A 25691-nucleotide genomic window follows, 5' to 3' on the forward strand; every position below is an offset into this window, starting at 1 on the left:
GAAATGATTAATTAAATACCTCTAAGAAACAATTTAAGAATTTGTCATAGTTTATTGAGCTTGAACTATTGTGGTCTACAGGCCAGCTTATTATACTTAATTTACTGTGGAATAAATCTGTTTTACTTTTACTGAGATCCCTTTTTATACACACTTCTGGAGGCTTATCCTACTGCATCGGAGATCAGGCCACATGTGAAAGAAAGCAGCCATGTCATACACCACCTCTGCTACATAAATTTGACAGCTTTTTATATTGGCACCCTCTCCCCTCAATTTGTGTCACTGACTACACTCCCCCCACCTGTACCCTGATGTATCTCCCCCTACACTGCCCCACTCTGGATTGCTGCTTCCTTTTGACATGACATAGCTGCACTGTGGCGATAGTGGCTGGATGTTGTGATCATGTGTGTGTGAGGTGTGCTTGCTTGTGTGAATGTGCATGTGTTTCCTTTCTGAAAAATGTTCTGGTTGAAAGCTCAGTGCGTAACAATATTTTCAGTGTGCCTGTCTGCAACTCAACATGTAATCTTTACAGTGAGTAGCAGTCTATCATTACGTACTGTAATATTTACTTGATTAAAATGGTACTTAAAAAAAATGTCTACAAGTACTTAGTGCTCTGTACACTACATTACTACTTGACATGTGGCTTCATAACTAATTGACATGTAGTTAACAGAACTTTTCAGTCCTTGAATCTAAACATTCAGATAATTTGTTGAAAGAGTATTTAGTGAGATATGTTTTTTTTTGTTTTATTTAAATTGTTAGGGATTCCCAGTTTCTTGCTTTGTTAGACTGGAGCTTGTTGAAAATCTCCACACTGAAGTATATAGCCCCAGACAGGGAGGACAAGTATACAAGGAAATTATTTTTTTGCCTGGTATCGTGACTGTTAAAATGCAGTTCAGCTGAAACTGATTTTTATTATCAGCAACAAAAAACCCTCCCATGTGGGGTTGCTGGTCCCCCCATCAGCCACCTCTCAAAGTGGCAGATCATGGAATGCTCTTCAGATATGGAGGGGACCAGTGAAATAAATAAAATACCTGAGGCGGACCAAAACCAGCAGGTATGAGGGCCAATGGCTTGGAAGAAAGGCAGAGGAGCCCCCAACCATCAACTGCTACCTTGCAGTCAATAGAAGGATCTACTGAAAATGGAACCAGCTACCCAACGAGCTGTAAGGGACAACACCTCAAATGCTTGGGCAGAATATTAACAGTCTTTCCCTGTAAAAATCAGTTGTTGTGGATGCTAACAAAGGAATAAACCAGACAGATATTTTGATGACCCCAGCAAACAATAAAGGAAAAGAGATTTGTACCTACTAACATGGAATGTGTGGAGCCTGTACCAAGCTGGAGCTCTACATTACATCAGCTGATAATGCAAGTAAACAACAATGATATAAAACTATTTGCTGTACAGGAAATTAGGTGGACTGGAAGTGACTTAATGGACTGGGGAAATTTCACTATATTCTATAGTGGCAGGAGGACGAATACCTTTAGAACAGGTTTCGTGGCTGCTAATGAACTGAAACATGTTGTGATATGCTTCAAACCATTCAGTGAATGGATGCCCATATTAAGATTAAAGGGACAGTATTTCAACATAACAATTAGAAATGCACATGCAGCCACAGAGGAGGCAGTTGAACAACAGGACGATGAGTTTTTTGAGCAAGGTAGAGAAGTTATATGATCAGGCTTCTGGAGTGCAAAAATAGGAAAAGAAGAGGCCTATCAGCCAACTATAGGAAGACATAGCCTCCCTGAAATATCAAATGATAATGGAATTAGGGTTGTAGATTTTGCTACAAATTAAAACATGACTGTCAGCTGTACATGCTTTCTACATAAAAAGATACATACAGAATCATGAATGTCACCAGATGGACAAACTAGAAATCAGATAGACCATATATTGATTGATCGGAGGGATGGATCAGACATAATGGATGTTGGGAGCCAACGTGGAGCTGACTATCTATTGAGAATTAAGTACAGGCAAAGGACCTCACTATTGGGTAAACAGAAAGGCCACAAACAAAAGAGTTTTGACATTAAGAAACTGAAGTTACAAGAAATTTGGAGAGCATATCAGATGATTGAAGAATAGTTTAAGAACAATACCAACACGTCAAATGAACATATAGAAATAATGTGGAAATGATGTAAGACTGCTATTGTTGAGGCAGCTGGAGAGGTTTTGGGACACACACGGGTTCAAAGGAAGGCAGATTGATTTGATGAAGAATATATGAGAAGAATTGTGGAGTGTAACAGAGCATGAATGAAATTCCAGAATGAGATTTTCACTCTGCAGCGGAGTGTGCGCTGATATGAAACTTCCTGGCAGATTAAAACTGTGTGCCCGACCGAGACTCGAACTCGGGACCTTTGCCTTTCGCGGGCAAGTGCTCTACCATCTGAGCTACCGAAGCACGACTCACGCCCGGTACTCACAGCTTTACTTCTGCCAGTATCTCGTCTCCTACCTTCCAAACTTAACAGAAGCTCTTCTGCGAACCTTGCAGAACTAGCACTCCTGAAAGAAAGGATATAGCGGAGATATGGCTTAGCCACAGCCTGGGGGATGTTTCCAGAATGAGATTTTCACTCTGCAGCGGAGTGTGCGCTGATATGAAACTTCCTGGCAGATTAAAACTGTGTGCCCGACCGAGACTCGAACTCGGGACCTTTGCCTTTCGCGGGCAAGTGCTCTACCATCTGAGCTACCGAAGCATGACTCACGCCCGGTACTCACAGCTTTACTTCTGCCAGTATCTCGTCTCCTACCTTCCAAACTTAACAGAAGCTCTTCTGCGAACCTTGCAGAACTAGCACTCCTGAAAGAAAGGATATAGCGGAGATATGGCTTAGCCACAGCCTGGGGGATGTTTCCAGAATGAGATTTTCACTCTGCAGCGGAGTGTGCGCTGATATGAAACTTCCTGGCAGATTAAAACTGTGTGCCCGACCGAGACTCGAACTCGGGACCTTTGCCTTTCGCGGGCAAGTGCTCTACCATCTGAGCTACCGAAGCACGACTCACGCCCGGTACTCACAGCTTTACTTCTGCCAGTATCTCGTCTCCTACCTTCCAAACTTAACAGAAGCTCTTCTGCGAACCTTGCAGAACTAGCACTCCTGAAAGAAAGGATATAGCGGAGATATGGCTTAGCCACAGCCTGGGGGATGTTTCCAGAATGAGATTTTCACTCTGCAGCGGAGTGTGCGCTGATATGAAACTTCCTGGCAGATTAAAACTGTGTGCCCGACCGAGACTCGAACTCGGGACCTTTGCCTTTCGCGGGCAAGTGCTCTACCATCTGAGCTACCGAAGCACGACTCACGCCCGGTACTCACAGCTTTACTTCTGCCAGTATCTCGTCTCCTACCTTCCAAACTTAACAGAAGCTCTTCTGCGAACCTTGCAGAACTAGCACTCCTGAAAGAAAGGATATAGCGGAGATATGGCTTAGCCACAGCCTGGGGGATGTTTCCAGAATGAGATTTTCACTCTGCAGCGGAGTGTGTGCTGATATGAAACTTCCTGGCAGATTAAAACTGTGTGCCCGACCGAGACTCGAACTCGGGACCTTTGCCTTTCGCGGGCAAGTGCTCTACCATCTGAGCTACCGAAGCACGACTCACGCCCGGTACTCACAGCTTTACTTCTGCCAGTATCTCGTCTCCTACCTTCCAAACTTAACAGAAGCTCTTCTGCGAACCTTGCAGAACTAGCACTCCTGAAAGAAAGGATATAGCGGAGATATGGCTTAGCCACAGCCTGGGGGATGTTTCCAGAATGAGATTTTCACTCTGCAGCGGAGTGTGCGCTGATATGAAACTTCCTGGCAGATTAAAACTGTGTGCCCGACCGAGACTCGAACTCGGGACCTTTGCCTTTCGCGGGCAAGTGCTCTACCATCTGAGCTACCGAAGCACGACTCACGCCCGGTACTCACAGCTTTACTTCTGCCAGTATCTCGTCTCCTACCTTCCAAACTTAACAGAAGCTCTTCTGCGAACCTTGCAGAACTAGCACTCCTGAAAGAAAGGATATAGCGGAGATATGGCTTAGCCACAGCCTGGGGGATGTTTCCAGAATGAGATTTTCACTCTGCAGCGGAGTGTGCGCTGATATGAAACTTCCTGGCAGATTAAAACTGTGTGCCCGACCGAGACTCGAACTCGGGACCTTTGCCTTTCGCGGGCAAGTGCTCTACCATCTGAGCTACCGAAGCACGACTCACGCCCGGTACTCACAGCTTTACTTCTGCCAGTATCTCGTCTCCTACCTTCCAAACTTAACAGAAGCTCTTCTGCGAACCTTGCAGAACTAGCACTCCTGAAAGAAAGGATATAGCGGAGATATGGCTTAGCCACAGCCTGGGGGATGTTTCCAGAATGAGATTTTCACTCTGCAGCGGAGTGTGCGCTGATATGAAACTTCCTGGCAGATTAAAACTGTGTGCCCGACCGAGACTCGAACTCGGGACCTTTGCCTTTCGCGGGCAAGTGCTCTACCATCTGAGCTACCGAAGCACGACTCACGCCCGGTACTCACAGCTTTACTTCTGCCAGTATCTCGTCTCCTACCTTCCAAACTTAACAGAAGCTCTTCTGCGAACCTTGCAGAACTAGCACTCCTGAAAGAAAGGATATAGCGGAGATATGGCTTAGCCACAGCCTGGGGGATGTTTCCAGAATGAGATTTTCACTCTGCAGCGGAGTGTGCGCTGATATGAAACTTCCTGGCAGATTAAAACTGTGTGCCCGACCGAGACTCGAACTCGGGACCTTTGCCTTTCGCGGGCAAGTGCTCTACCATCTGAGCTACCGAAGCACGACTCACGCCCGGTACTCACAGCTTTACTTCTGCCAGTATCTCGTCTCCTACCTTCCAAACTTAACAGAAGCTCTTCTGCGAACCTTGCAGAACTAGCACTCCTGAAAGAAAGGATATAGCGGAGATATGGCTTAGCCACAGCCTGGGGGATGTTTCCAGAACGAGATACTGGCAGAAGTAAAGCTGTGAGTACCGGGCGTGAGTCGTGCTTCGGTAGCTCAGATGGTAGAGCACTTGCCCGCGAAAGGCAAAGGTCCCGAGTTCGAGTCTCGGTCGGGCACACAGTTTTAATCTGCCAGGAAGTTTCATATCAGCGCACACTCCGCTGCAGAGTGAAAATCTCATTCTGGAAACATCCCCCAGGCTGTGGCTAAGCCATATCTCCGCTATATCCTTTCTTTCAGGAGTGCTAGTTCTGCAAGGTTCGCAGAAGAGCTTCTGTTAAGTTTGGAAGGTAGGAGACGAGATACTGGTAGAAGTAAAGCTGTGAGTACCGGGCGTGAGTCGTGCTTCGGTAGCTCAGATGGTAGAGCACTTGCCCGCGAAAGGCAAAGGTCCCGAGTTCGAGTCTCGGTCGGGCACACAGTTTTAATCTGCCAGGAAGTTTCATATCAGCGCACACTCCGCTGCAGAGTGAAAATCTCATTCTGGAAACATCCCCCAGGCTGTGGCTAAGCCATATCTCCGCTATATCCTTTCTTTCAGGAGTGCTAGTTCTGCAAGGTTCGCAGAAGAGCTTCTGTTAAGTTTGGAAGGTAGGAGACGAGATACTGGCAGAAGTAAAGCTGTGAGTACCGGGCGTGAGTCGTGCTTCGGTAGCTCAGATGGTAGAGCACTTGCCCGCGAAAGGCAAAGGTCCCGAGTTCGAGTCTCGGTCGGGCACACAGTTTTAATCTGCCAGGAAGTTTCATATCAGCGCACACTCCGCTGCAGAGTGAAAATCTCATTCTGGAAACATCCCCCAGGCTGTGGCTAAGCCATATCTCCGCTATATCCTTTCTTTCAGGAGTGCTAGTTCTGCAAGGTTCGCAGAAGAGCTTCTGTTAAGTTTGGAAGGTAGGAGACGAGATACTGGCAGAAGTAAAGCTGTGAGTACCGGGCGTGAGTCGTGCTTCGGTAGCTCAGATGGTAGAGCACTTGCCCGCGAAAGGCAAAGGTCCCGAGTTCGAGTCTCGGTCGGGCACACAGTTTTAATCTGCCAGGAAGTTTCATATCAGCGCACACTCCGCTGCAGAGTGAAAATCTCATTCTGGAAACATCCCCCAGGCTGTGGCTAAGCCATATCTCCGCTATATCCTTTCTTTCAGGAGTGCTAGTTCTGCAAGGTTCGCAGAAGAGCTTCTGTTAAGTTTGGAAGGTAGGAGACGAGATACTGGCAGAAGTAAAGCTGTGAGTACCGGGCGTGAGTCGTGCTTCGGTAGCTCAGATGGTAGAGCACTTGCCCGCGAAAGGCAAAGGTCCCGAGTTCGAGTCTCGGTCGGGCACACAGTTTTAATCTGCCAGGAAGTTTCATATCAGCGCACACTCCGCTGCAGAGTGAAAATCTCATTCTGGAAACATCCCCCAGGCTGTGGCTAAGCCATATCTCCGCTATATCCTTTCTTTCAGGAGTGCTAGTTCTGCAAGGTTCGCAGAAGAGCTTCTGTTAAGTTTGGAAGGTAGGAGACGAGATACTGGCAGAAGTAAAGCTGTGAGTACCGGGCGTGAGTCGTGCTTCGGTAGCTCAGATGGTAGAGCACTTGCCCGCGAAAGGCAAAGGTCCCGAGTTCGAGTCTCGGTCGGGCACACAGTTTTAATCTGCCAGGAAGTTTCATATCAGCGCACACTCCGCTGCAGAGTGAAAATCTCATTCTGGAAACATCCCCCAGGCTGTGGCTAAGCCATATCTCCGCTATATCCTTTCTTTCAGGAGTGCTAGTTCTGCAAGGTTCGCAGAAGAGCTTCTGTTAAGTTTGGAAGGTAGGAGACGAGATACTGGCAGAAGTAAAGCTGTGAGTACCGGGCGTGAGTCGTGCTTCGGTAGCTCAGATGGTAGAGCACTTGCCCGCGAAAGGCAAAGGTCCCGAGTTCGAGTCTCGGTCGAGCACACAGTTTTAATCTGCCAGGAAGTTTCATATCAGCGCACACTCCGCTGCAGAGTGAAAATCTCATTCTGGAAACATCCCCCAGGCTGTGGCTAAGCCATATCTCCGCTATATCCTTTCTTTCAGGAGTGCTAGTTCTGCAAGGTTCGCAGAAGAGCTTCTGTTAAGTTTGGAAGGTAGGAGACGAGATACTGGCAGAAGTAAAGCTGTGAGTACCGGGCGTGAGTCGTGCTTCGGTAGCTCAGATGGTAGAGCACTTGCCCGCGAAAGGCAAAGGTCCCGAGTTCGAGTCTCGGTCGGGCACACAGTTTTAATCTGCCAGGAAGTTTCATATCAGCGCACACTCCGCTGCAGAGTGAAAATCTCATTCTGGAAACATCCCCCAGGCTGTGGCTAAGCCATATCTCCGCTATATCCTTTCTTTCAGGAGTGCTAGTTCTGCAAGGTTCGCAGAAGAGCTTCTGTTAAGTTTGGAAGGTAGGAGACGAGATACTGGCAGAAGTAAAGCTGTGAGTACCGGGCGTGAGTCGTGCTTCGGTAGCTCAGATGGTAGAGCACTTGCCCGCGAAAGGCAAAGGTCCCGAGTTCGAGTCTCGGTCGGGCACACAGTTTTAATCTGCCAGGAAGTTTCATATCAGCGCACACTCCGCTGCAGAGTGAAAATCTCATTCTGGAAACATCCCCCAGGCTGTGGCTAAGCCATATCTCCGCTATATCCTTTCTTTCAGGAGTGCTAGTTCTGCAAGGTTCGCAGAAGAGCTTCTGTTAAGTTTGGAAGGTAGGAGACGAGATACTGGCAGAAGTAAAGCTGTGAGTACCGGGCGTGAGTCGTGCTTCGGTAGCTCAGATGGTAGAGCACTTGCCCGCGAAAGGCAAAGGTCCCGAGTTCGAGTCTCGGTCGGGCACACAGTTTTAATCTGCCAGGAAGTTTCATATCAGCGCACACTCCGCTGCAGAGTGAAAATCTCATTCTGGAAACATCCCCCAGGCTGTGGCTAAGCCATATCTCCGCTATATCCTTTCTTTCAGGAGTGCTAGTTCTGCAAGGTTCGCAGAAGAGCTTCTGTTAAGTTTGGAAGGTAGGAGACGAGATACTGGCAGAAGTAAAGCTGTGAGTACCGGGCGTGAGTCGTGCTTCGGTAGCTCAGATGGTAGAGCACTTGCCCGCGAAAGGCAAAGGTCCCGAGTTCGAGTCTCGGTCGGGCACACAGTTTTAATCTGCCAGGAAGTTTCATGAATGAAATTATTTCAGAGAAGGACTAGAGCAATTCTGAATGAATATAATGAGGGCACCATGTAGCTAAGAGGGTTTGCAGACAGAAGAAAAGAGCACTAGAAAAGAAAAAAATTGGAAGAAATTGAACAGATATGAGAACAGAAGTAAGTATGTGAAATTAACAGAGGATTAGAGAAGGAAAGGCCGGCTTTCAAGCCAGGACAAATATATGTAGGAGTAAGGAAGGGGATTCGATAGGGGAGAGTAATAAAATATTTGACAAATGGGCAGAGTGCCCCCAAGAGTTACTGAACCCAGAAGTAGAAGGATTAGAACAAGAAGAGCTGGTGGAAATAACTTATTATGGACTAGAGATCTTAACACCAGAACACAAATTGGAGGAAGTGATACAAGCCATTAAGACCTTAAAGAACAATAAGGCGCCTGGAGAAAATCAGATCCAGGCAGAACTTCTCAAATAAGGTGGGGAAACACTGTGGAAACCAATGCGTACAGTAATACTGAGCATCTGGCAGGAGGAGGGCATGTTGGTGGAGTGGAAAACTGCTATTATGTGCCCCATACATAAAAAAGGAGAGAAATTAAACTGCCAGAACTATCGAGGAATCTCCATGCTATATACTACATATAAAGTGTTCACCAAGATCCCAACTAGAAGGCTTGCTCCCTATATGGAAAAGAGAATTGGAGACTATCAGAGTAGCTTTAGAAGAAATAGGTCAACTACTGACCAAATATTCATGTTATACATACTACTTGAAAAATATTGTGAACACCAAATAAACATACACCAGCTTTGTATTGATTTTAAACTGGCCTATATAGCATCTCAAGAGTGCCATTGCAAAATGTGATGCAAAAGGCTGGAATACCTTAGAAGCTCATTAAACTTACTATGATGACGCTCACTGAAACCAACTGTAAAGTAAAAATACAGGGCAAAAACCTCCAGAGAAGTAGAAGTGAAGAAGGGATTGAGACAGGTTGAGAATATCTCCTCACTGCTATTCAACCTCTGCCTAGAAAAAGTCATAAGTCAGATAGAGTTAAGCAGAGGAGGAACCATTTATAATTGTTCACTGCAGTACCTAGCCTCTGCAGCCAATGTGGCGTTACTCATATGAAACACTGCTGTGCTTGCTGATGCCTATCAACAGCTGAAGAGAGGTACAAAGGAACTTGGCCTGGTAGTCAATGTTGAAAAGACTAAATATGTGGCAATGCCAACCAGTGACACCTACCAAATCTCAGTATAGCCAACAAGGAGTTTGAAAGGGTGAGAGATTTCAAGTACCTCGGATTGACTATCACAGAGACAAATGACATCAGCAGTGAGGAGAAAGCTAGAATACCAACATGCAACAGATGCTACTTTGCCACACTACCCATGCTTAGAGCTCACTTATATCCTGAAAATCTTAAATCATCATTTACAAAACAATTATAAAGCCAGTTGTTATGTATGGTGCCGAGACATGGACCATGACTGCAGGTGAGGAAAGGGTCCTTAGCATCTGTGGAGGGAAAGGTTCTTCATAAAATATTTGGCCCAATATATAATCAAGAAGGTTGGCACATCCATACGAATGCAGAACTAGAACAACTTTTTGAAGAACCTGACTTGTCACTATTATTAAAGTGAGAAGACTGTGGTGGGCAGGACAATTGCTCAGAATGGAGGAAGACAGAACATGTAAGAAGATTTTTCGTGACAAGGCTGGAGACAGATGATGGAAGATACATCCCAGAAAGAGATGAGTGGACAGAATTGAAGAAGACGTAAAAAAACTGTGTGTCAGAGGATGGAGACTGAAAACCATTGACTGGATAGAATGGCAGGATATTGTGATGCAGGCCAAGGCCTTTCAAGGGCTGTAGAGCTGAGGAGTAAAAATAAGTAAGTAAGTAAGTAACAAAAACACCTAAGGAGCCATTGTATTGGGAAGTGAATATAAGAATACTATGATCCTTAAAAAGACATTCTACTTTTCAGAATGTTCTTACTGCTTGCTTTTGCTGAATAAATGCTTTATTTACTTTAGGTGCACTGCTCCAGAAGATAATTCCATAAGACAATAAGAAAATATACAAAATAAACTAACTGTCTTGTCTCTAGGCCAACAGAATGAGAGATGCCTCTAAGGCATAGTGTGGCAAACTGAGTTTCTTGATTAATTTATCTGTATGTTGACTCCATTTTAACTTGTTTTCCAATTCTATCCCAAAGAATTTTTCATAGCGCCTTTCATTTAGTAGATAAGTACTAATGTCAATTTTTGGTACTAATAGTCTGCTATTTTTAAGTTGTGTTATGTCAGTCCTTATGAGATTAAGACAGACTTTAGCTGTGAACCACTTATAGGCCGGTTCAGCCATCATTTTGGCTGTGCCATTTAGGTTTGAGTTTGGACCCTTGAGTAGTATGCTTGTGCCATCAGTAAACATTATAGCTTTTGAACCAACCTTTAAAGTCACTGAAAGATTATTGATGTAGGTTAGAAACAAGAGTGGGCCTAATATCAGTCCTTGTAGCACTCTGTATGTTATGGTCCCTCATTCTGAAGTTATATTTGTGCCTGACATGAGATACTGTCTATTTTGATACCCTCTGCTTTCTGTTATGAAGGAATACTCCATACATGCAAGAAGGGTGCTATTAATGCCATAGCACCTAAGTTGACAAGTAGAATTTTGTGGTCCAAGACTTTGACAAGGTCATAAAATGTACCAACAGGGTAATTTTTCTCGTTTAGGTCACCTAGCACTTCAGTTGTGAGGTAATGTATTGCTTTTTCTGTGGGTAACCTTCAGTGAAATGTAGACTAATTAGCTGATTTTCAGTTTTGTAAATGAGTATTACCACAAAATTCTTAAGTTTGCCAGAAAGTGTGCCCCGAATCATTGATGATTACAAAGGGTAGTCCCATAACGTCAGCAAATGATATTAATATTCTCCTAGAAACATCGTCACAGCCAGTAGAATTAACGCTTTTTAGTGACATGATGAATTTAGTAATCTCTGGTTGTATATTTGAAACTAATGGCTGTTGGTGGTGGTGCCAGTAGTCTTTGGTAGAAGAGTTGAAGGGTCCAGTTCTGTCCCCAACAATGAGTCTTTCCTTCTCATCCCGTCCTGTAAATCTCCCCTGACTCAGGGTTCTGGGTGACTTTTCTGAACTGTACCCCTTCCCCTAAACCTCTCCGGTCCTTTTCCTTCAACCTTCTTCCTTCACCTTCAACTCTTCTGCCAGAAGAAGGAGCCACTGGCTCCAACAGCTTGTAATCTATTGTCAATGACTGGATTATTAGTCTTTTTTCCATTTTTGAACACCTTTTCTCTTATTTTATCACTGTTCGTGTCCTGTTGTGTCTGCTTGTTTGTGTAAATTTACTTAAATATGTACTTTTAAAAATCACAGAATTCAAGATTCTTCAGCCACAATTCACCACATATATAGGTAACATATGAACCCCTACCTTTTCCTATCACCAACAGTCTGTATCTTGGTATGTGTGACTCTACTTTGTTCCTTGTGTTGGTGGCTGTCATATCTGGTGTCATACCATTTTAAGTTGCTCTTTACATTAAGCATTTTGAGATGTATGTAGAGATTTATGACTACAATAATTAAACATCTTCTTGCAGAAATAATAAACAGCCACTCTGTTTGCAGCTGATTGGCTGTTTTATTATTTCTACAAGAAGATTTCATCCTACAGTGCTGCTCCAGCCATGTACAAAATTTTAAAATAATTAAAGAGAGAAGTTTATGACAGTGAGTATTAAAGAGAGTGTAACAGTGTTCCTTTGGTCCACTTTACACATTATTGTAGATGCATTTTCCTATGGTTTATATCATTGACAATTATTGTAACTTTAATGTAAATTTAGTTTGAAATTGACACAAATTGCTAAGTGTTTTACCAGTTTCCTGTCTATTTCTATGAATCATAGCAGGAGTTCTTGAGTTTTTCCAAGATTGAGCAGGTGTTTATTTGATACGTACCAGTTCATTACTCAGTCCATTGTTTTTAGCATTGCGAGATGCAGCTCTGTAGTGTTATGGTGTATGTTAATTAGTATAATATCATTCACCTAGCAGATAACTGACTGAAGCTTTATGCAGCTAGACAAATCATTTATTGCAACTAAGAAGAAGTTTGATCCAAGGACTGAACTTTGTGCCACACCTTTTCTGCCACAGCATGTTGTCTGCTTTTAACCAAGACTAACTGCTCCTGTTATGTAATAAGAATCAATTACAACCAACAGTAAGTCATCTAGACCATAAAATTCAGATTAAATGAACAATAACAGAGAAGGAAAGTTGCTACTCACCATATAGCGGAGACGCTGAGTCACGATAGGCACAACAAAAAGATTCACACAATTATAGCTTTCGACCATTAAGGCCTTTGTCAGCAGTAGACACCCATACACACATGCACACACACTCATGCAAACGCAACTTGCACACACGTCTGCAGCCTCAGACGTGTGTGTGTGTGTGTGTGTGTGTGTGTGTGTGTGTGTGTGTGTGTGTCTACTGCTGACAAAGGCCTTAATGGCTGAAAGCTATAATTGTGTGAATCTTTTTGTTGTTCCTGTTGTGACTCTGCGTCTCTGCTACATGATGAGTAGCAGCTTTCCTTCTACCCTCCGCCACACACCGTCAGGTGGCTTGCGGAGTATGGATGTAGATGTAGATGTAGATGTAGTATTGTTACATTCCATCCTGGATATTCCATTGTTAGATTTAATGAACAATATGTCATGGAAATACAATCAAGTCTTTACTCTAACTGTATTACACCACTGACATTGTTTCTTATTTTCAAAAAGCAGCTAGTCCTTTGTTAACAAATTTTAGGGCAGTGGGCTCATTTTTTTTCCTTGCCAGAATCTAAGTTGACTATCAAAGACCAGGTCACAATTTTCAAAATAGTTGCATAGTTGCCCATACATCAGATATTAACATATTTTTAAGAAACTTGGGATGACTGAAACGGGTTGGTAGCACTGTTTGTATCACTTTTCTCACAGTTCTCCTTGGTCTGTTTTCTTTATTGTTTATTTTTCTCTCTTTTCTTTCCTGAATCTTTTATTGCTTTTTTTCTATTATTAACAATTATTTTTTGTATCTATTCATCTTTGTGTGCACTGAAAAATATCTTTTTGGTCTCATCTCCTTATCTCCTGCAGCTGCAAGTGAAGATTTTTTAAAATTTACATGTATGATAATTGTGTGTGCCACTCATTGAATGTAGAGCTGCAAATGATTTGCAGTAAGATAGCAGGCAGTAAATCAGAATGCTATCTTTTCTCTTAGCACTTTCTAACTCATACCAACATAAATAATGGAATAATAATGAAAGGAATAATAATGGAGGTATATCATGTGATATACTTATTTGCTAAATGACTGTTTTAAATTCAGAGACTATAGGGTTTAGTTATCCTGCATGGTATAATCATCTTTAGTAATTATAACTATGTGGGAGTTTGGGTCCTTATCATTATAAATAACAACCCATTGATCCACTTGTTAAAACAATGAGCACATTTATTGTCACACTTCAGATATATGTCATTATATATCAAAAGTATCACATAGACAGAACATAATGGCCGCCTTGGCCCAAAGAGTTTTTGCCCACCAGAGATGTTATGGCACGTCAGTGTTGCCACAGAGGCACTCCCCCACCCCCCTGCTGTGCGGAGTACGAGGCTCTGGCTGTTGTGGGGGGAGTGTGCAGGTGTCGCGCCTTCTTCATCCGGAGGGGTAACTGGCCAGGGCGGGGCCGGGGTTCGAGCCCTTTTGGATGGAAAAATGTAATCACAGTGCCACATCGGTGGGAGTATGCGGCGACCGGTTTGTGAGGTGACAGGGGTGGGGGGGAATAGACGGAGTCAAGGGGTACAACACGTACAGTGTCCCCATGGCGTCAATGAAAGATTCAATGAGGGAAGGATCTAAGGAATCGGGGATTGGTGAGGAATGGAGAACGGAAAGTTGGAAGGTGTCATTGTCGGCCGAGTGGGGGGGAGCGTGGATGACTAAGAGAGAATCATTTGTGGTAGTTATACAGATGTCAGACGGTGAAAAGTGTGAGATGTCGATGGAGACGGTAGTTGGTTGTTGAATGTCGGGTGAGAAGTGTGTGACGGGCATAGCAGGAGAGGGTGGGGTGAAGGGTGTGGACCCTGGACTCTGCCCAGTGAGGGTTCCCAGCATTGGGGAAGGGGGCGTGGCCGGCGTGTCGTCCCTTGAGGAAGCAGCGGTGTGGAGGTTATTATCAGTCGTGGTCGGTGGCATCGGGTTGCTGGAGGTGTTGTCGTCTGCAGTGACCCAAGCCAGCTTGAGTTGAGACACTGACACTGTCAAGGGTTTGCCTTTGATACAGATGTTGAATGTATTCGATGAGTGCCTAAGTACCCTGTAAGGGCCTGTGTATGCGGGCAGGGCGGCACGCACTGTATTGTCCCTAAGCGTCACAGCTTCACATGTGGCTAACTGCTGCTGCACGAATGTTTTAGGTGGGGTGTGTGCTTTTGGAGCAGGTGCTCTCTGCACTCGTATCATCTGTCGTTTGTTCTCGATTAGCACGGGGTATTCAATGGTATCTTGGAGCGGTGAAGGCTCAACAAACTTGGCTGGTAGAGTCAACGGCTCACCATAGAGCAGTTCAGCCACCGAGCACTGCAGGTCATCTTTATATACAGAACGGAGGCCTAGCAGTACCCACAGGAGGGTGTGTAACCACCGTTCATTGTGGCACATTAGCAATGTCTTTAATGTGCTGTGCCATCGGTCCACTAAGCCGTTTGATTGGGGGTAGTAGGCTGTCGTGTGAATGTGGCCTACACCGAAGAGCTCGCACATTTTTGTGAAGAGGACAGCCTTGAATTGACGGCCTTGGTCTGTAGTAATGATTTCGGGGCAGCCAAAACGTGCCACCCATGTGGAGAGGACAGCGTTGGCAACTGTTTCGTCCGAAATATTGGCTAGAGGGGTTGCCTCGACCCATCTAGTTGTTCTGTCAATAAAAGTAAGCAAGTATCAGTAACCATCCACCTGGGGAAGGGGGCCGACAATGTCGATGTGGATGTCGGCCAGAAGGAGAGCGGAAGACGTCTGAGGGGGGCGTGCAGTGGCATCCGACTTTGGACCGCTGGCACTAAATACAAGTGTGACATCAGTCCCGACAGTCTTTGCGAAGCGAAGGCCATACGAAACGCTCGGCAATGATGATGCGTGTAGTTGCGCAAATGCTGGGGTGGGCGAGACTGTGCAGTGCATCAAACACTGATCGACGCAAAGAGGAGGGGACGAGGGGGTGTGGCACGCGAGTGGAAGTGTCACACCATAGCTCCGAGCATGTACCGGGGATCGTCTTGTGCGCCAGGCACAGAGAGTGATTATTGTCAGATAAAAGGCTCGCCAAGGAGTCATCATTTGTTTGCACTTGAGCAAGAGCATTGAAGTTAATTGAGGAAGATATGCCCTAGATGTGGGAGAAATAATCAGCGGCTATGTTGTTGGATCCCCGAACGCATTGTACATTAGTTGTGTATTGTGAAATGAGGTTGAAATAACGGAACCTCCTAGGAGGTGGGTCGGCTGGAAGGTTTGTGAGTCCTTGGGCGAGAGGTTTGTGGTCTGTAAAGTTCGTGAGGGGGGTGTCCCTCAACGTCTTCGTGGAAATATCTAATGGCTTCGTAGACAGCTAAGAGCTCTCTGTCGAAAGCGGACCATTTGCACTGAGAGAGAGAGAGTTTTTTTTAAAAGAACTTAAGAGGTTGCACCACCTCTCCTCTGTGTTGTTGAAGTACTGCGCCAATAGATATTTCGCTAGCGTCCATGGTGAGCGAAAGTGTAGCATCCCGGTGTGGGTGGGCAAACGTGATGGCTTCCGCGAGTGTGGTTTTGAGTTTTTTGAAAGACGCTCACACAACCTCTGTCTACGGCATGCGCCTGTCACCTGACGTTTGTGGCCCATGCAGTGCATCTGAGAGGGGGACCTGTAGTTCGGTGGCTCTTGGAATGTGGCAGCGGAAAAAATTGATCATTCTTAAGAACCGGCGGAGTTCATGGTATGTTTCTGGTATCGGCAGCCGTTTAATAATGTCTATTTTCTCTTGTGTGGGCCGGATACCATCGGCTGAAACTATGTGTCCCAGAAAAACAACAGAATCCTGTCTCAGTTTGTATTTGTTGACAATCACACCGTGGGATTGTAATGTGTCAAACAGCACTCGGAGAGGAAGAAAAGATCAAAATGTCGGCCAGGTACACGTAGCAGAAAGGTAGGGGTCGTAACACTGTATCTAAGAACATCTGCCAGGTTTGGGCAGCGTTTGTCAATCTGAAAGGCATATAAATGTATTCGAAGAGGCCGAAGGGTGTGGTGATGGCCATTTTAGGGATATCTTGTTCGTACATTGGTATTTGGTGATACGCTTTCTCACAGTATACCACACTGAAAATTTTAGCGCCTGCCAACTGAGAAGCGAAGTCCTGAATGTTCGATACCGGATAATTGTCCATGATTGTGCGGTCATTGAGATGTCTATAGTCACCACAGTGTCTGTAGGAACCATCCTTCTTTGGTGTGAGATGAATTGGTGACGACCAGTCACTGGAGGATGGGCGTACAATGCCTGCTTTTAATAGCTCCGAGATGATTGCTTTCGCCACTTTGAATTTGTGTGGATTCAGGCGTCATGGTCAGTGTCTGACCAGAGGGCCCTCAGTCGTATTGAGTTTGTGACATGCACCGCTTGTGATTGATAACATGCTACGCACGCGGGGTGCATCATTAGCATTCAAACACTCATGCAATGAGTCAATGATTTGAGCGCATGCCAGTTTGTGCGAAGAGCGAATACCTCGAAGTGAGGCGAGTTCAGATTTCATGCTCTGTAATGTCTGTTTGGTACGCTTGATAAGGGAGGTGAGCTTGGCCTGCGTTTGCTTGAGTTCACTGATTTCTTGTCATTGTAGTAGCACGTCGCAACTTTTACTAGTTAACTTGGCAGTCTGCAATAGGGAAATGTCAATGTTTATTGACCGAATGGGTGATACAGACACAGTGGCCATGAGGGCGGTAGTCTTTTGTGAAGGTTGGTGGACTAATGTACTTCGCAGAATGTCTAGAGAAAATTTATGGTGTCACAGAAAGTCAATGCCTAAGGCCAAACAAGTCATCTGTGCCACGTGAAAAGTCCACGAAAGCTTCAATTTTGACAGTTTGAGCGTTAAGGGTGTTGTACCTAACACTTTGATATGAGAGTCATTAGCTGCGCAGAACAGTCTGGGTGAGGAAGTTAACATGGTAGGTGTGAGAGCCGGGGGTATTACACTCATATCAGCACCACTGTCAACGAGGAATTTAGTTCCTGAGACGAGGTCAAGTGCGAATAGACAACCGTCGGCGCTTACCGTGTTAGATGCTGTTGCTGCTGTAAGGCATCTTTTTTCCTGTGTGCGAGATGCTGCACCTATGGCACCTCATGAGCTACATTTCCCGCTGTGCAATGGCTGCGACATTTCCTGGCCGCGTCACCGAAGTTGGTGTGGAACCAACACAGCGGCCAGGCTGCGTTAGGCAGGGGTGATGTAGAGCTCCTGGTGTCGGCTGTGTCTGTTGTGGAGTGCTGCAGTGCGATGTCGGTTGTCATGACAGATGCCATGGAGGCTGTATCTGGTTCCCCGTGATGGCAGGCAGATGTCACCACTGCCATAGCGTGATTGTTGAGGAATTGAGCTCGCTCGAATCCTGGAGGGGGAAGGAGGGGTGGCGTGCTGTTGAGATTGCTACCTCCATTCTTCATGCTGTGTGCTCGCCTGTTAATAATCCTGAAAGCTCGATCCGCAACCGAAAGCTTCTCGTCCAAGATGCTGTTGGTGAGCGGCAGGAGCTGTAGTTATAGTGCTTCTGGCATTTTGATGAGCCACATCGACCATAACACTGTATCGGGTAGCAAATCCACAGGTGCGAGGACGTGGATTCGTCGCCATAGTCCTGATTGGGTGAGGTCATGCCGGTGTTCCTCGTGAATGATATGATGAATAATGTTGTTCAGAGCTCAAGAAAGTCTTTCACAAATGAGTCTTTTCGCCTTCGTGTATTTCGGTGAAGAAAGGGGGGGGGGGGGGGGGGGGCTGATCACAATGTCGCTAATCAAATCCAAATGGTCATGCAAATGTCCCACCAAACACACGAAGGGTGAGTCAATGCCTGTGGTGGTGAATATAGAGTCGACTAATGCGAACCATGTGTTGGGCTACGTTTTTGCAAAAGTTGGCAGTTTAGGTAACTTAGTTGGTTTGGAATCCATGACCACTAGGTGTGTAAGAGCCACAGGTGTGGGAGCAGTCAATATGGCGTCTGCCGAGGAGGGGGGGAGGGGGGGTGTAGGCCCAGGGTCTCGTAATCTGTTACACCCTTCGGATCGGTCGAGGTACTAGGAGAGGTCATATTGACTATACACTGTTCAGTTCGATCAGAAAATTGAGGCTGTGCGTAGCCAGGCGTGGAACCGATTTGCAGCGCGGATGATGTAGCAACCGTGTAGTGGCACTGCTCCAAAAGTTGATGCAAATTTCTGAGGGGGGTTGCGCACTCCTGAGCGTGCGAAATTAGCAGTGGAATGTCTGGATCTCTTTTCACACTTTGTCCTGTATCTTCGAAAGAACGATCTTGAGGCAAGGTGGTGGGTGGTACGTACGCATTGTCTTTTGAGTGTTGTGGTACTGCAATCCACTCGCAGGTCAGATGGCCTCGAAATGTTTGATGTATAGAGTCCATGCGTAGTGCAGGTGGGTGGCATGGTCGGATTCTGACCGTAGAAATTGTATGGCGGTACACCTCGTAGCGTATGCCACATGACGATACAGGCGGTTCACTCGTACACACACGATTGTTATTGTTATTGAACTCAGGTAGAACACTGGAAGAGTGTCACAAACTGTCAGCGGGGTCACCAGTGTGAGGATTTGGGTCCTTATCATTATAAATAACAACCTGTTAATCCACTTGTTAAAGCAATGAGCACATTTATTGTCACACTTCCTCAGATGTATGTCATTACACATCGAAAGTATCACATAGACAGAACATAATGGCCGCCTTGGCCCAAAGATTTTTTGCATGCCAGAGATGTTATGGCACGTCAGTGTTGCCACAACTATATTTAAAATGTTTCTCACATTTAGATATCAGTGATTTTGAAATCTGGATTCGGAATATGGAAAACAGTTTTCTCTTCACTCAAACATGCTTTACTGCTGCCAATGCATGACCGATAGATTTTTTGCTTGTAATACCATTACATTCTTCTGTGGTGTGATGGACATGTTGAAGGTTTGTAACTTAATGAAAAATTCAGTCACTGTTGTGTAACATTGTTTAGGATAAGATTAAACTGAAGTGTGTTGTAGATAAGATGGGTGCATGCTTTGTACTGATTGCATATTTTTACTTGACCCCTAAGTGATTAGTGGAAGTCAGCTGACTTCGAGCTGCTCCAGAATATTTACAGTCACTGCCAACATTAGCTACATACGGGTAACAGTATTGTGCAACATAACAATAAGTAGCCATTATGAATATAGTGTTGATCCATGTGTGGTAGTGTGCTTAGTGATTGTTAATATTATTTACCAAAATGAGTAAAGAGGCTGTACCTGGTGCCTGATTCTTGTGGCAACTCACCAGCAACTTTTGTGTCCCTTCTACGATGCATTAACTTATTACAAATTTATTTCTTATATAAACTGTAAAATGGCTGCTCTGGGAGGAGAATGCGAGGCTTGTCTCAGTAGCCCATGTGCTCCTAGCCGATTGCAAGCTTCCACTCCCAGCATCCTCCTCTCAGGGGCCAAGTAGAAGTGTGTGATTAGTATGGCATTTATTATTTTTAAGTATAATCATTGTACAAAGCAAGATGCTTCACATTTATTTTCAGAGTTCATGGCACACTGCACGCATTTCAGAAGATACTGGCAAAAGGTGGCATCAGAGGTCTATGGAAAGGCTCAATACCAAATGTTCAGAGAGCAGCTCTTGTAAATCTTGGTGATCTCACAACATATGATTCTGCAAAGCAGTTTATACTTACTCACACATCACTACCAGATAGCCATCTAACTCACATGCTTTCCAGGTATTTGTTAATTAGTAACTTAATAAAAAATGTAATGAATTATGAGAATCATAATGTTTAAAATACAATACAGGTTTAATGTCTTTTCTTTTTATGGCACAATCTTTAAGTGGGAATATAGAGTCTGTATGTAAATACTTTAAGAGTAAAGAAGACCACTGACTGAATAGCTGGAGTCTTGAGTCATTGATGACTCAACATTCTGCTATTTGGTGAAAGGTCTCCTTTGCTCCTAAAGTATTTACATTCTGCAGGGACTTACCTTACTATAGATACTAATTTTGTATGTGCTCTTTACCATCCATGGATTTATTCATTTTTAGTACTATCAGTTGAGGGCTCTACAACAGAACTTTTTGTGAGGCTGGATTCTTGTACTGGATTACAACAAAAACTGTGAAAATAACTAAAGTTAAGTAGGCACAAGAGTGTTTTGCATTTATGTTAGAAACAAGTTTCTCTTCTTCTCATGGACTGGATTGTTTATAAATTCCCTCATGTCACACAATGACTGTGACTCAAACACTTAGCAACAGGGACTGATAACCCACAGTTTAGTCCCTTCAATCTACAAACCAACCAACCAGCTTATCAGCAGTCTTTGATTTTTCATTATGCTCGTTTTGTTATTCCTGCATTATTATTCAATGTTTGACTGCAAGATGTTTTTGTGAATGTGTTCAGGTGTTAGACTAGGTAAGAATTTTTTGTAGAGTAGTTAAAAGATTTCATATTACATCCAGAAGAGTTGAAACTGAGTATTGTTGAGGAAAGAAAACATACACTAGCTATTAAAAACAATGTCACAGATGTTCTCAGAAACAAAACATTTTCTGAGCACTCAACAGAAGGTAAAGAACAGTTACTTGTATCCAGAGCTGGAGAAAGGTTAAGCAAAGAAAAAAAAAATTTATGCAAAAGCAGGAGTTGTGCTGTTATGGACTGAGTGTGTTGCTTTGACCCTTCTAGTTAACTACTGTTTGTTGTGGCACATTGTATGAAACAGCAAATCCAAAAAATTCCATTGGAGACAAACTAGCCATGTGACATTGAGGACTTACAATTAACTGAAAATCAAAATTAGAATGGTAATGTCTTTCACTTAGAGTGATTTGATGACCATACATTGATTATCCATTTTTGTACTGTCACAGTTTAATTCTCAGTTACATATCCCCCACAAAACGTTTGTGTAGAGTTGTGCACTGTGCACTGACAGACATTGGCTTATTTACAACCATGGGTTTTGTTTGGGGTTTGATATTCACGTCACTAGTCATCTCTACTGTCTGTTAAAAGATCTGTCAGACTGAAGACATTGAATAACTATCCAAAAACTATTGAAACACTGTTAAAATTTATCTGACCAGGACAGAACAAGAATTACATAAAAAAGTAAAATGGGTATATTTTGTAATGTGGTAAATTGCCATATTGTAAGGATAGCAGTATGAATGTCCTTACCAGTGACCAACTCAGGATCTCACATCTAGAGCTGCAAATATTGCTGAGTTCCTAGAACATTTTGGATGCTTGCACTTTATGCCAACTGCAACTGTTGTCAGGTGCCATAATTAGTGCAGTTGGGACTGTGCATGGTTTTCAGTCAGCATGAAGTGATGGGATCTTGAAAAAGGCGGACATGGCTCATTCGCACCTGCTGTGATGATAATTAGAGGTCGTAAATGTTTTTGGTGGAATATTTTAAGTGCCTAGGGCTGTGAAATGATTTATAGTAATTTGAGGGAATATTAGTAACTTTCATTCATTTCATGAATTACAATAAACAAAAGTAAAACAGTACAATTTCTCTCAATTTTATTATGAACAGTTATCAACTGTTACACTCTATTACTGGAAGCAGAGCACAGGCTGGATGATAGGCATATGATAAGAATTGTTTCCCACCAGTGATCATTGTTTGAACCCCCTCCCCCACTTTACCTGTCTAATAGCTGCACTTATATTGATTAAGGTAGGGAGGACTTTTAATATGTATTAAATCTATCTAAGATGTCTCCCTCATACCATTTGGCATAAAGATGCAAGACAAAAAAGTTGGAGGCACCAACAACAGTAGAGCGTCGATTATCCGAACATCGGTCAACGGAACGACCGCTTAACCGAACTGTGTACTCGCTCGCACTTGCTACTCTCCCACCCTACTGTCCATCATCCCCCTGACTCCCAAACCAAGTTCCCCACAGTAGTCACCCCACTGGGCCACCTTTGGCGTAGCATTGCTTCTAATGGGGCTTTCACAAGGCGCTGCTGACCGGCCAAGCCGCCAGTCGCTGTGTTTCAACAATCAGCACACTTCTGTCGGCTTGGCACTGGCAGTAGAAGTAGCGGCAGTATCAAAGCTGTTCACAGCAACAGCTATGCCAGCTTAGAGTTGAGGCGTGCCGCTCCGCGCAGTTTGAAGGATTGGGCGCGCCCAAGAAGAGCTTCTCACGGTGCAAACAGTCACCTTCTGTTCTCTGTTACGACCACTTGTGTGCTGCTGCATGAAGAAGTGAACTTGACGATACAAAATGCTTAAACGTAAACGTGTTGTCCTTTCTATGAGGGACAAGTACGAGATGCCTGTTTTTATGAATAAATTTACTGTACAGTACTTCTTTTTGGCAAATAAACATGTACAGTTCGATTATCCGAACAAACCAGTTTTCCGAACACCCATGTCCCCCAATTACTTCAGATAATCGACGCTCTGCTGTACTTTGCTTTAAAATTCCAGTGCAGAGGGGTACGGTCCTGCTCTGAGAACAATTATCCAGTTTATTTCATCATCATTCACATCAAGGATTACAACTACTGGCCTGTTTGTTTAAGTTCATTAAACTACATTTTCTATTAATCTTTTTGCTTATTGGTTTTGCGTAGCTTGTTTATAATTCTTATTGAGAGAGTCAGGATAAATGAAAGAATTTGTGTGTCTGGTTGTGTTAAGTTATTATATTCTGCTACAGTAGGCTGTTTTTAATGTTTTAATATTCTTGTGTCCTGCACTTTTATATGAAATGATTATTTAGTCTAACATTTTTTAATGGTCTGGATAGATTATTTTTGATAATTTCTGCACATTAATCTTGCTAAATTTAAAAGTCAATACAGCACACTGCACAGTCTTTTATCAGCAGTCTCCTTTTATTCTGCTCTCCCCCTACCCCTGTATCCCGTACCCTAGACCAAAATCCTCACAAATTGTCTCTAATCCCTAGTCTTCACCTGTTGTTACACATTTTCCCTAGCCCTCATTTGTCCCTACTACTTGCCTATTCACATTCACCCTGTCTAAACCATCCAAGGCAATAGCTCATCACCTTGTGCTGCAGCGCTATGAGAATTTAACTGTCCCTTCCTTTTGTGTGCGTTTTCTCCTTTTGTGTGGAAATACACATTGTTATTGAGTATTCCGGTAGAGGAATACATAAAACATCACACTTTTTCATGAAGATACCACCAATATAACACCTTACAACCTGCAGGAGTAATATTAAACTCAAGATGAGTAACTTCATTTGTATGGAGTCACACAAACCATGGCTTGACCTGCTCCTACTCTTTTGACTTGCACAAATGGTATACTGAGGACTTAAAGGGCTGTTGAAGACTGAAATGTCTGCAGAGCATTGAAATCCAGGGTGCAGACACAACCATACCAATCATAATGAAGATAATAGCTGGAAAGTTTAGCAGATGGTCATCTTATTAATAATCATACAAAAGCTATCTGAGACAAATGACATGCCATACATGTACCAGAAGTAGATATTAATAGTCACCTGTAAAGTGAAATTGCCTACATAAAAGTGATTGAATATTTATTTCAAAATCTTTCAAGTATCTCCAAAGCAGTTTACCGATGACCATTCAGTCTACAAAGCAACTTGATTCAGAGACAGCCCCAGCTGCGAAACCAGTCATGTTATGTATGAAACTTTGCACAGGTGTTTATGTGTACATGTACTTCAACCAGCTATCCACCCACATGAATGTCCACAGACGAACAGAGCACAGCTGATCACCAAGTGGCAGATCAAGTTGCTGAGCACAGCAGGCTTGATTATTTGACTTCATTAAATACAATCTGAATTTCCCCCTCAAGTACCAGCTTCTCTAAATTGTGTAGATTTGAACTTACATCAGAACACTTCCTTTGATTAGACAGTCATCTTGTCATCTATTACTCCATCCCTTACACTTACACCCACATCCATCTCCAACCCTGTCCCGTGCCTTTCCTCCTATCCAACCCTTCTCAACAGATCCCTTCTCATCAGCCTAGTTTGATTCATGTATCCATTGATCCACCCCCACATAGTCTCCCCTGCTGTTTCCTTCTTCCCCTGTTCTGTCCCCCCACCCACTATCCCCTTCCTCTTAATTCCAACCTCTTATTTCATCACATACCCAATGTACTTTCCCTGCAAGCCTCATAAACCATTGCTGCTTTTCTATCACGTTATGCTGCTACAACCCTGTCTCCAGTTTATTATGAGTAGGACAAGAAATGTTGGACATTAGTATTTTGCTGTTGAAGTAGGTTGATAGTTAATTCGAGAAAACTGAGAACTGGTCTTTAGAATACACTTTCAGTTGCTAGCAAGGATTTCAGTTTGAGAGATGGGGTGTAGGTAATTGAGATAGAACAATAGTGGTATTTTATAGAGGGATAAAGAATGTTTCATAGGTGCACGATTCTTGGAAATTTGTTTCTCTAGTATTAGATTTATGAGGGATAGAGCTTGGTAGAATCAGGAGATCAATGAGAAAGGATGGTTGCCTGCCAAGAAGGGAATTTGGTTAGGCAATTTGAGGAAGGGAAATTCCATGTATTAGGCAGCAGTTAAGGAACAGGATGTTGGGTTGTATTTTAGCTAGGAATAGGAATGTGTATCTGGATTCTACATATGCAATCATATTCTGAAAAACACTGAGAAGTACATGACAGGAAAGACAGCACTTCCAATTTTGCCGTATATTGAGGTTTCATCCTGTTCCACTCGTGTGTGGAGTGTGGGAAGAATGTCTACTCAAATGCCTCTCTGTCCATTTTACTGTATCTTATCCTTTTAACAGGAAAGAGGAAGTTTTAAATTTAGACAAAATATGGATGTCGACGTTGCACCAGCAGAATGACAATCGATTACTCTTAATCGAGAATGATGATGCCTTCCAAAGATAGGCATACCGTCAGCATCATGTGACAAATGGTGGTGCCCTCTATACACTCTACAAATACAAGAGTACCTGGAGCCTCAGTGGCAGTAGCCAGACGACCTCAGAAGATGTCTCCCGCAGATGGAGACGAAATGTCAGGTGGAAATTT

General features: G+C 43.8%; 1 protein-coding gene across 1 annotated transcript in view; it reads left to right on the top strand.

Annotated features, from left to right (window-relative positions):
* LOC124593747 (mitochondrial uncoupling protein 4) overlaps positions 1–25691 on the top strand; it is a 431970-nt gene that overhangs the window by 310502 nt on the left and 95777 nt on the right. The window contains exon 6 of the mRNA XM_047132083.1: positions 20159–20356. Within this exon, the coding sequence (XP_046988039.1) occupies positions 20159–20356 (198 nt within the window). The remainder of the gene's footprint in view (positions 1–20158; positions 20357–25691) is intronic.

This window comes from Schistocerca americana, chromosome 2, assembly GCF_021461395.2.
Source record: "Schistocerca americana isolate TAMUIC-IGC-003095 chromosome 2, iqSchAmer2.1, whole genome shotgun sequence".
NCBI lineage: Eukaryota > Metazoa > Arthropoda > Insecta > Orthoptera > Acrididae > Schistocerca > Schistocerca americana.